Below are 12,889 nucleotides of genomic sequence, written 5' to 3' on the forward strand. Positions count from 1 at the left end.
AATCGTTCACCCACGAGAACCACCCACCCATATGTACACTGCGTACCACACAAGTACACGTACAGGCGCATGTAACACGTATACACAGGTACAGTGAAACTGGACACATATAAATACAAAATACATACATACATACACGAATACGTACATGCATACACGCATAGACAGAACAGTTAACACGTCGGAGATAACCGGGGCGGGCACGGTTAAGAGATACAAACAAAATAAGCGAAAACAAAAAAATAAGAAACAAATTACGAATACGAATGGAAGTGAGAAAGTGATGGGAGAGAAAGAGAGAGAATTAAGGAATATTAAAAAAAAGAAAATGCAAAAACAGACACATACACAAAGGCGCAACACGTACACGCGCACGCACGTTGCAATTAGACGTTATTATCGCAATTTGGAGTTAAATTTTATAATATATAATATATAAAAATATATATATATAATAAATAAAAGTTGACGGATAATATAGAGTTATATTAAATATCGATTAAAAAAAAAATAATAATAAAAAAGCGGGAGCGTGTATTTTCTTGGGGTGGCGCGGTTCACGCGCTATCGACTGAACTCCCCTGCCTGGAGCGTTCCTGTTCCTTGATCCTCTTGTTCTTTTACGAAGTACGCTGCTTTAAACAATATTTGTTTCGTTGTTGTTATTATTTTCGTGTACTACAACATCGTTTCTTCTAACGAGACACGGGTCGTAGAATTGTGAAAGAAAGTTTTAGTTTAACAAATTGAGATTTCATATTCTGGATCCTTTAATATACTAACTCAACATTTTTTTCATAGTGGCATTTCGATTCAAACAATTTTTTATTTCATCTATGAATTGTCAAGTGATACTATGTTGGTGTGACATTATATTTTTTAATTTCAATGTTTAGTAGTTTGGAATCTAATAATTCTTTGATCCGCAATAAGCACGAAGAAGGCAACAATTATAATTAGCAGGTAACATTAAAGTATAGAAAATACATCAAAAGCATAATTTATTATAATAATTATAATTTTATTATAATTATTTTCTTTAATAATTGTATGTATTTTCGTGTATTTATTACTTATATTTTCTTGAATGATATAAATTTCATATAATTTTTGAAGTGTATTTAATTTTATTCTAGTGGAATTATTAAATTATACAATTGTATCTGTTGCATTATATGTATATAAATATATTATGATTTAATAGCGCATATATATGTAGTTCTAAGATATCACTGAAGATGGCGTATTTATGTGTTTAGTGTTAAGCAGTCACGATGAGTTCATCTGTCAGTCGTCGTACAAAGTGAGAAACTGTATAAATTATGCTTAAATTAATAGTTAGATATTCGTTAATTGTCGACTATGTATTTATAAAAATATTAAAATATTTATAAGTATGTTCGAATTCAAAATATTGAACTTGTTTAAGTTGTGTTTTCTTAGAGGTTAAGTGTACTGTGCCGATTTATTTTTCTATACAACAAAGAAGATATAAGTTTTATTTCTTCACACAGCCTGAAAATATCCGCGGGAGCTTTAGTGTGTGATGAAAGCATTTTGAAAGGGGATATTACTATCGGTCCAAAGACTGTAGTACATCCCAGAGCAAGCATTATTGCAGAGGCAGGTCCAATTATAATAGGTGAAGGAAATATTATTGAAGAAATGGCAACAATAGCAAACAGGTATTAGAAGGATTGACATGCTATGATAAATGATTTTATTCTATTCTTTAAACAAAGTAAAATGGTTGTTATGTCACAGATTGCCACCAGATGCATCTGAGTCAACAACAGTTCCAGTGCAAATAATAGGTAGTTTTAATGTATTTGAAACTGATTGCACTTGTGAAGCATATAAAGTTGGTGACAACAATATATTAGAAAGCAAAGGTACCATTATATACATGATATTAAAATATTATTTGTTGTATACTTGTTTTTATTACACTGATATTTTCATTGCAGCATTTGTTGGGCGTGAAGTGGAGTTGACCAATGGTTGTGTCGTTGGAGCAGCTTGTGCATTAACTGAACCAGAAACAATACCTGAAAACACTGTAATATATGGAAGTGATTGTCAGCGTAGAGAAATGCATGATAAACCATACGTAAGTACTGAAACTAATATTTATTTAATGAAGTTGCATTAACAGGATTTGTGAAATCTGTACCTTCTTTATTACAGCCACAAGTAGGTCAACTTGAATTTTTGTTAAAAGTTCTACCTAATTATCATCATCTTAGAAAACCTAATGTAAAAGCCATAAAAACTGAAGGCGAAACTTAATATTGTTGGAGCATTATTGTATGGTTCAACACTGTGATTGCAATATATTAATATAAGATCATAAACAAGAATTTCAATATCCCATCTGGATACAGTAAATAAATTGAAAATACTTTTCTTAAATATTATATTTATATTTTGTATTTCAGTTATATTTATACTATGCAAGTATTATTATTTAATAAAGTTTTAAGTTTCGGTACTTCATGTATAATAAAAAATATGCATTTTATTACCTGTTTTATAGCAAGAAATTATTATACAAGGTTATCCTTCACCAAATAAAATATATTAAAAATGTTACTACGACTTTTGTAGTTCTACGTTACCATTTTACTACGCGTGTGAATGAAACTTACTGCCACCGACGATAAATAGGATAGGATATGATTTTTATTCATTTATTTGCACTCCGTTGGTAAGGTTGTAAGTGACATGGTATTGGTACGGTGGTCATGTGCCCCCGACTGTGTGATAAAAATTTACATTGCATGTCTATCCTATATCTCGTCGGTGTTACTAAGTACGACATAGTGGTATCGATGAAAAGTACCGCACAGACTTAAGATACGCATTTAAGTCTGCAGATACCGAGATTTAACTCCTTATTGTACCTCTAGATGGCAGAAGTGCTTTAGTTGTCGTAGTCAACCGTTTCCAGTTTTAAAAAATAAAATATATTTCTTTTCCAATTTGATTGTTTCGTTTCCAGTATTTTATTAAAACGCTTAAAATATTTAAACAATATAAATAGGTGTAATGCCTGACAATATTGTCCTTTTTCATGTAATACTTTTCCAACTTCAAAACCATTGTTCAAAACAATTATAATATTATCGATATATAGAGAAAAAAAATCATATAAAATATGTGTTAAACAAGTTGCATATCTCCGGGAACAATTCTAGTTCGTGCGTTGCAACACTAGATGGCTATAGCGTTTATTGAATTTTGCACCCATGTAAAAAATTCCATCGCGCGACATTAATTGCTATACCCATACTATTAAGTTATTAGCAATTATCTATTGAAGTTCATCGACTTACTATTTATCATATGAAATGTTACACACTTATCTTGTATTTAATGTAAATTAGAAACTGCAAACATTTAATGCACCGTTGTTTAACAACACTTAAACGAGTCATCGCAGTGGAAAATGTGAGAATACATTTTGACTGGCTTTAATGAAAAGTACATTCGTATCCCAGCTGGTTCAATATTTCTAAAACACCCTGTACTTCTCTGAAGGCCGAAATGCCGAGGGAAACGACGCGCGATCGGCAAATCTGTGTGCGTGGTCGGTGCGACAAGTTAATGTAACTTGATGTTTCTCCTTCTCTACGTTCTTCGCAGAGCAAACTCTCCGGAGAATCCAGCGGCACAATGCTAAACGCTACACCTATGAATATGAATTAGCGTCTCGTCGAGGGGGTTGGATGCGAACCATTTACCGTTTCCGTCAGCTTAACCGCGTGCCTCAGTGGCTCTCAGCCACTTAAACGGAAAATGTACGAACCGTGTTACCACTTAATCTCTCGGAATTCACTTATCATTAATATACGTTAACCATTATCTTCGTAACGACCCTGAAAAAAAACTGCTCGACTCAGAGCGAAATAGTATTTCTTAATACCAATCGCAGTGGTACCAATCCGAAGGAACTAAAAATTATTTATAATCTATTCCTTTGAATTTATATTGCACCAAAACATTTCTTCAAAAATCTATTCTTACTCGTTATTAAAAGTAACCGAAAACGATTATTTGGTTACAATATGTATATTATACTCGTCATTTAACTACAATTCAGTAATTTTCCGGTGTCTGTAACGAAAGTTCCCTGTCACTGGTCAACCCAATGTTTATTAAACTAACTCAGTTACTAAAGTATCCGCTTTCGAGAGGTGTTATATTTTAGTCGCGAATCACGTTATTCCGGAAAGTTTATTTTTAACTGAACGGGTTTTGGAAAGAGCGGCGAAGCGAACCGCAGTCGAAAGCATGGCGGCCGGGAGCTCTGCTTTATTTTAATGATCGCTCGTCGCAACCCCCTTCAACGTAACTCTTGTCGCGGAAAGTGGTGACCCGAGAGAGCTGTCATATTTTGACGTCCGCAGCGGGCGTTCCGGCCTAGAAGGGGGAGACCAAGAAGAAAAGAGATTATTTTTCGTCGCGCTGGGAGAAGCTGAAATCGGCACGAGAGCCACGGAGGACGGGGAACTCCCTAATGGCTCGCGGATTCACGCGGTTTTTTCTCGTCCCCGTTGGACAGAGCTCGCCATCATCCCGATTTTTGGGGGGCGATCGCGTGTCGAATTTAACTCGCTAAAACGGATAGCCGTTTCATCCTGTCTGCTGCCATTCTACCAATCTCTCTTCAAATCTTTCAATGGAGGGGAACGTGAATTTGTTACTTTCCCCGTTCCAAGCATAGCGATATTCCCCGTTATTCCATTCTACTCATTAACTGTTTTCGGTAAAATTCCTTTTTATGATTAACTTACTAAGAGTTCCGATGGATTTTCTCGGTATCAATGCTGATTTCTCAATCACTTTTATAATTACACGTTCGAGAAAATATATAATCCTCGTTGGCGATGAAACCAAAGTATTCCAAATTTATTTCTCATTTATGTCACCAGTGAACGTGGCATGTTTCCGAGAAAATTTATATTAAATAATGGAATAAGTATCGATTCCGCGGAAACTCGATTTTCACCGTTCACAATTGGAGCTATTTGCGACTTAACTCAATGAATCATTTAAAATCGTCAAATTACAGCGCGTGCAATGATACGCGCGGCGCGCTAATCATCCGGGGATCGATATATCTCCGACAATTACGTGAACCTCGGCAGACCGTGCCGGGATCGAATTAATTCGAAACCGAATCCCGCCGGCGAACATGACATTTTTCGCTCTCTCCCCGTCTTCGACGCTGCCCGTGATCACAATGGAAATGTTAAGCGAGTGGTGGATTCGCAACGCTCGTCACTCTCGTTCGCCCGAGCCCGACAAGCGGCCCTTGTGTCTGGCGACGTCAATTTTAGTTGCACGGCAAAGGGCGGGGGACCGAGCGTTACCCGACGCGTCGATGATCGTGCGCGGTTGCTGTTGACGGGCGAACGATGATCGGGAAAGTGTTCCGCCGGGGGTCTGTCCGCGATCAACGGTAATCATTTCGCGGGGGTTTTGACGGGACGCTAATGCAGCCGTTCGAAATTCGCCTTAATTTGATCCCGGTCGTAGCCATTCCACCGGTGCTGCGGAAACTGCGCCACCGAGCGAATTATCCGGGAACTTATGGCTGAGAATGAAGGAAACAAATTGAGATTGACGCTGGGAAATTTGTTCTGCATGACTGATGCGGAGGAGAACTGGAAAACTTGATATTCCACGGTTTTCGGTGAATCGGGGACTGGCTGAACGACGAATGTAGCTCTTTTACTTTTAGGAATGATTAAATATGCAACGGTGACTTGTACAATTGCATCGTTGTATATGTTCTATTTCTATATAGCATACTTCAAGATACATGATACTGAAAGAAATTCCATTGAGGACAGATTTCCATTACAGTAAAACTCTCAGTATCAGGATTCTTCATTTATTTCCATTGACAGAGAAATTTCAAGTTTCTGACACGAAATAAACTAGAGGTCGTTCAGAATATTTTATTATCTACAGGTTCTCATTTGTTGTGCACGATGTTCCGTAATCCATTGATTAATCTCAATTCTACAATCAATGGAACTGGAAAGCAACTCGGTTCCTTGTAATCATCGATGGGGGTGTCGATCACAGTTCGTCATTTAGCTCGAGTTAACGCTCGGATCGTCGGGAAGACGGTTGTCGGAGGGGGTTGTGTGTACAACGTCGCCGACAACGATCTCCGGGGCAGTCATGAGAGCAGCGACGAGATAAACGATTCAATCGCGACAATGAATAATACTTGAGCGACGGTTAAACGCAGGAGCGGATCGGATCGGGTCCGCCCACGAGGCTGTCCGAAGGGAAACCACCCGTAAAATCCAAAAGGGGTGCAGTGGAGCGGGAGCGGCCGGGGCGCCAGGCGACTCTGTGACGCGATTATGCTAACGAAGTTATTCCATTGTAACGCTGTTTACAACGGCGCGCATTAAGGCTACACCGGAACAATAGCACCCCTCTCTCGACCTAGCCTCCCCTCCCACTCATACACGAATCGGGGAATCCTCGAGGATCGTGCGGCCATTGTACGCTCCGTTTCGAAAGGAAGTGGGATGGTGCGCCGGAAAAACAGACGGAGATCACTTTTTCGACGGAAAGGGGTTAAATCAGATTCGATGTGTTCACGTCAATTTGAAGGATTTTGTGGACGCTTTTATGCATTTTGAAATCGCGTCGAGAAGTAGGGAGTGTTTAGACATTGGTAATAGAACTCGTGTCTACTTGTATTTTTAATATTATCGTAATGTATTTGTTGCTTGATTATTGCATTGTTTAATTTATGATTATTGATATTATGGAGTGGAAATATTCATGAACATTCGTGTTGGTCTGATTCTGGCGAACGTATTCTACTTTCGCAATTGCCAAGGGTACAGATTATTTGAAAATAGACGAATGTAAATATTTGTCTTGGTTACCTGACAAAAGTGTTACAGAATATGATCGTTTATATGAAATCATTGAATATTACATTTAAACATGTTTCGTAAAACATTTATTACGGAAGATTATTGCACAAGGCAAAGGGAGATTGCTGAAAGCGCCGAAACATAGTAAATATAAGAGGGGTGTAGAAAGCCACGAACAGTTTGCGTTTGGTTATACCCTACAGGGGCGCTCCTCTACCCGTATTTAACTTTCAAATATATTTTATGCTCCTTGCATCTTAATACTTTCATGGATTCGCTATTCCGTCTTCCCTTCCCCGGGTGTTTCTAATGCGCATGTATTTTCGTTTTACTGAAGTGCATATAATTTTGTGCTATCGGTACGCTACGATTGTGATAATACAAAATAATGCAAATATTTATAACATAATTTTCATCAGGCGTATTTATCAATAATCCACTATTTTTCATTTTTAATATTTATTCCCAATGATTTCTGAAGTGTGTGCTACATAAATAATATTACTTGTTCTTTTCCAACCATCTATATTATCTTTGTTAAGCAAAAAATGCAAGAAAATATATTACGTTTTCACTACACTGTTTTAGTCTTTATATTTCAATGTAAAATCATTTTTGTAAACATTGCATAAATAACTATGGCTGTAATTGACAATTCGGAAGAGACCACTCGCAATGCACAAATTGTAGAAATAGAATAATGGTATCGTTATAATGGCATCATGTCGTAAGAGAATCGTAGATGGAACAAAGTGTTTTGACTAACAGTAAAACATTATGTCTCAATCTAAAATTTCTTTATTTCAATATCTTTTGATCATAACAAGATTTCTTTATCCGAACAACAATCAAGTATTTTTGCCATGTTCGCACTTAAATAGTTTTATCGTTTTGTCATCTCATTCCGTGTCAAGTTTCGATTTCTCTTTGATAACAGTAAAACACGGTGATCGGTGTGGGCGATCCGAGACACAAGTAACTCATGCTCGAACGAACCCGGCATTTATGCGTCCATCGAACCGTAGCGACGCAACGGCAGGATTATTTGTAGGATTCAGTCGTATACTCGACGTTTCCGCCGAATCCTTTGTACCATTCGCCCGTTACGCCATAGAATATTTTCGAGACGTATTTAGGCGTGTTTCGAACAGCCGGATATTCGTCTATTTTTACGCGGCTCTTCCCTATCACGTTTAGAACCTCCCTCCAATTTTGCATTTGATTTTTTCAACGTAAATTGAAACCCTACATCATTCTCATATCTAATACAACTGCAAAAGAGTGCACCAACGTTTTATCTAAAAAATGTGTACCATACAAAGTACTCCATTTAAAAAAAAGAAGTCACCCATTTCAATTTTATATAACTCAATTTGCGAAAGTAGGTCAAAATTTTGTCGAAAAGTGGGAAAAACTCGAAAACAGGAAATTATTATTGAAAACATTATTTCCTTCTGGCACGAGAATATTAACATACATCAAATCACAGAAACGGAACTTTTTCTATAAATCAGTGTCGACGAAAGCGTACGTCTGACTCTCTTCTAACGGATCGACTGCTCAAAATTGTCAATCTCCTTTGACACGGAAAGTCACGTAGCTGCAAGAGTATCCGCTTGCGTAACCTGTTAGCCCGAAGGGGAGCAGATCGAGACAACGGCGGCGAGAAGGATTATCTCGTCCGTGGCCTGTCTCCGCAACCCTCTCGTCGCCGAGTTTCTTTAGCCTGCCTCTTGAATCCGAATGCGAGTCTTGACCTCTTTGAAGTGTACCGACGACACCCTCCTCGCGCACACATTCCTCCGTGCCACTCTGATAGCTTTTGATCAGAAAAAATTAATTAGCCGGCTGGGCCATCTGTGCTCGTTTAAGTAAACGCGGGAATTAGCGGCGGGACCTTCCGCTGCTTCCGTTTCCCCGGTGATTTATTAATAAAGATGAAAGTGGAAGCAAGAATAATTGAATTTCTGTTTCCCAATTTTAACTACGTTGTTCCAATCGTGTTTCGCACGAAATTCTCTCCGTTGTCGTCACAAAAATAGATACAACGATTACCTTGACAAATTTTGTAATAATAAGTGCCTTAACGAAGCTTAATGTTTGACCATTTCACCGTGAACTTTGAATTGAAACCCCTCTTATCAGGTGAAATTAATATACACTTGTTTCTTGTCATTCCATTTCAAATTCCGTATAATTGTTTAAAGAATTCATTCGATTGTTTACTTTTAATCATTTCTTTACGAAAAGGAATTGTTATGGACGAAACGTGTACAATTTAATGTTGATATACGTGTCACTTGAATTGCTAATTATTCGGGAAAGAAATTGCACGCAAGATCTCTGTGAAAAATATGAGTGTACGTGTTGGATAAAATCTCGATGTGAAAACGGTCGGTGTTTCACGGTAAACAGAGAAATGCCTACGTGGGCGAGGACGTCACGGTACGCACACGTCAAATCAGATAATCTTTCCGCTTCGTCCACGAACAGAAGCGGGTATACGCGTATGTGACTCGACGAAGGGGAGCCGAGCGGGAACGTAGATGGCATTCCTCTAATTTGTCGGCTCGACTTTGTCGGCTAATCAATCGGGTTCGTGATTACCATGCGCCTCGAGCGTTAACCACGCCGGGCTTCCTCGGTTTCCATGCGGTGTCTATCTACGAAGCATCGTAGGCGGCAAGCGTACGTGTATATCGGTACACGTGTGCACTCAACAGGACAGTGGTATCGATAGGCTATGAGTAAGTAGCTGAGCAGTCACGAACAATTACGACCGTATCTGCTCGGAGGAAAAAAAAGTATTTAATGCCCTTGTTTATCAATTAGATGGGAGCAGTCGATTGCATACAAAGCATCGGTGTTTTCTGAGTGTTACACACTACATTGTTCTTCGAACCCTTTGTATTATGAGGCCACCTTCGACGATGCTAGTTTTAAATTAAACATTTCTATTCTAACATTTTGCATTCTTCGTGAACAATTGCTTCGGTAATAAAAATTTGGACTTTAAATAACTGCAAGTTGAACGATTAAATTGGAGTTGACCGAAACGAAACTAGGAAAATAAGTATGCGAAAGGTTAATATATAGTTTAAATGTAATTGTTGTTCTGTTATGGTTGTATTTGATTTCTTGTGTTTCTTCTTTATCGATACTCATTAATATGTTATTAAAAATTTATAATGATACATGTATGATGAAAAAAATTGTGTAGTTGACAAAGTATTATCGCAATCTTGGGTTGTAGTTTCATAAGATTGTTTCATAAACTATTCTCTAACTACAATTGCTTATTGCACATCGTTGATTGCTTTCTACTAGAAAATGACGGCTTATAAATTACAGCGGCTTCTCTAAGCAATTAAAAGCCGATTTAACCCGTTCCGATGATTATGCAGAGTGAAGCGGTGAACGATTTGTGCTTCCCACGAGCACACCTACGCGAGCGTCATGGTATACGGACATTCACGCGGCCTGCTGCTGGCAGCCAGAAGCACGTATCGCCACCTTCATTTCACGCATAATTGAAAGCATGTCCCATTTAACGTCGAGGACGGCCGCCACTACTCGACCTCGGGTTTCCTCTCAAGATAGCACCCGTTTAGTCTTGTCCCATACGATTAACGTTATTTAGACATCGGATCCGTGTAATGTCCTCGCTAACCATCCTGATCGAACAGTATAATTTCTTACGCGCATTTCCGTATTCCGAGAACACGAATATTTATTATCCTTTCGAACAAATTTTCTTCTTTTAGTCTTGCATCGTAAGATACAGTTTTAAAAACATCAGTACATTAATTATTTTCAAAAATATCTACAAACTTCAATCACGTCATAAACACTTACTTGATAAGCACAATATATTTCGTTACAATAAACTAACCGAATCACGTCTTCGGATAGCGTCTCCTTCCTACATTTCAAATCCACAGAACAAAATGATAAAACAAAGTCGCCAAACATTGACTACCCAACACAGCCGATAAAATAATTTACAATTTACAGTTCATAACTTCCATCTCGCGGAACAGAAATATTAAACCCACAACAATAGCCCGATTCCCAAAAAAAAAGCGCAGCGCCAAACGCGTCGAGGCGTCCGCGAGGAACAGTTTCCTGTCATGATGAATCGTCACGGGTAGCCCCCCAATTATGGGGCCGGCAGTTCGCCGCGCGCATAATTCCTAATGCCCGGTTGCGACACGAAAGGTGGATTAGGTTTCGCCGGCAGGTACGGGCGCCACCTATTCGGCCGCTACAATTTGTCCTGCGGAAGGGAGCCGAGAGTAGGGCCGGTTAATCCATTACCGCGGCGCGGGGAGGGCGCGTCGTCGCCGTCTCGGTTTCCAACGACGCCCACCAATTTGCTAACCATCGATTTCTGCCGGTTTCACCTTCGCGCACGCACCCCTTCTGTGCTTCCGCGGTGGACGCGGGCAATGCCACGCCGCCAATCGCGAATTTCTAGACCCTCCTTTCTATCCGCGTTTTCGTTTCATCCCCCTCCTCGCCCCTTCCCGTCCGCGTCACGGTTCGCAGGGGTTGCTATCTTTAGAAACGCAGGCGCAGCTTCGCGTCCCTTTTTGACGGAACGTAGACCCGCGGCTTGTCAGCCGCTACGTCTCTCTTCCCCGTTGATGAATTCGAATGTCTCGAGGCTGAAGGGAACCCGTGTTCTTCATAGAACCCGGGGTCGGCCGGCCTCCGACTCCGAGAATCGTGGATCGCTGGGACTTTCTTGACGGAATATAAAATAGCGGTACCCCCGCAGACGCTTTTCGGTTACGATCGAGCTGCTTCAGACCACGTGGAAACATATTTTGCGACGTTTGCTTGGAAGTGGAGTGCGGGCTTTTCGTGTTCGTGATGAATCGAAGGGCCTCGAGCGTGTTATACGTGGTGTAACGCTCTACGATCGTTAATCAGGGTTTTGTGTACCTTTTTGTGTTAATTGTAGTTTGATCGGGGTTCAGTTAAGTATTCCAGTTAATGCGGAAGAGCTGGGAGAAATTGTAATTTCTGTTTGCGATGGTTTACCAGTGACAAGATTTTTTATTTAGAGTTTTATTTTCATATCTTTTTACGAGCAGATTTTGTGTTTCGTGGTCTTTTGTTATGGAGAAGTTTGTGCTTTTAAATGCGATACGTTTTTACGATTGAAAATAGGTGAATGTCTTATATGTATAATTTCCAGTGAAAGACTTGTTAAAAGTTAACGAGCTTTTCGTTCTATTTGGATTTTAATGAGGCCCTTGGTAGATTACTTGAGCTGATTAAAAATGTATGTATAATCGATACGTATCTAGGACGAATGTTCATCAATGAAAATCGAGTTTGCGTAATTTATAAAACCGTTATGAGATGCTTTTTGCATCCTCAAATGTATTCAGAATATGTCATGGCTCTTAAATATCATCTCCAACTTCCGACGTGATGTTCCGTTGTAAATCACTGCGGACCACAAACGCTAGGAAGAGGAGAAAAAGAAGCTCCCGAAAGCAGGGAGGCGGAAGAGGATCGCGAGGACAAATTGTCGGAGGGTGACAAAAAGGGAAGAAGAATGGATGGAAAAAGTAAAAAACAAGTCATCAAACATATACCACCGTCTAAAAGTTGGAGGCCACGTGTCGTTCGCAGCACTTCATTCTGGGACATATTAAAAAAGAACTACAATAATTACTAATGTTATTGTTTTTTATATAGAAATAAATTGAAATTATAAAACATTTTGTCTGTACAACTGAATATTACCTTACCGATGTGCCTGTGTATTACATGCCATTTCTACTTGATACAATTTGCCAAAGATAGGCAATCTCGTGTGCATTTGACAAATTTTTCTCAACCTTTTTTTGCATGAATACTAATCTATACTTAACAAATCGTTACTTGTTACGCCTTAAACTTATACAAGTAACTCTTTTCTCCATGATTAGACTAACTTTTGCAACTTTGGATTATATTTTCAC

The 12,889-nt window shown here is 39.1% G+C and overlaps 1 protein-coding gene across 1 annotated transcript; it reads left to right on the top strand.

Moving 5' to 3' along the window:
- Positions 1-1,211: 1,211 nt before the first annotated feature.
- On the top strand, positions 1,212-2,521 carry DCTN6-p27 (dynactin subunit 6). Its single transcript, XM_031971491.2, has 5 exons — positions 1,212-1,303; positions 1,515-1,685; positions 1,765-1,892; positions 1,968-2,110; positions 2,188-2,521. The coding sequence occupies exons 1-5, from the start codon at positions 1,275-1,277 to the stop codon at positions 2,287-2,289; spliced, it is 573 nt and encodes a 190-aa protein (XP_031827351.1). The 5' UTR covers positions 1,212-1,274; the 3' UTR covers positions 2,290-2,521.
- Positions 2,522-12,889: the final 10,368 nt, after the last annotated feature.

Source organism: Nomia melanderi, chromosome 2, assembly GCF_051020985.1.
Source record: "Nomia melanderi isolate GNS246 chromosome 2, iyNomMela1, whole genome shotgun sequence".
Taxonomy (NCBI): Eukaryota; Metazoa; Arthropoda; class Insecta; order Hymenoptera; family Halictidae; genus Nomia; species Nomia melanderi.

What these genes read in the sequence shown, in the direction of transcription:
- DCTN6-p27 (XM_031971491.2), top strand. Translation starts at nt 1,275, where the DNA reads ATGAGTTCATCTGTCAGTCGTCGTACAAA. An exon ending in ATGGCAACAATAGCAAACAG is followed by an intron (nt 1,686 to 1,764) that starts GTATTAGAAGGA and finishes GTTATGTCACAG; the next exon opens with ATTGCCACCAGATGCATCTG. An exon ending in AAATGCATGATAAACCATAC is followed by an intron (nt 2,111 to 2,187) that starts GTAAGTACTGAA and finishes TCTTTATTACAG; the next exon opens with CCACAAGTAGGTCAACTTGA.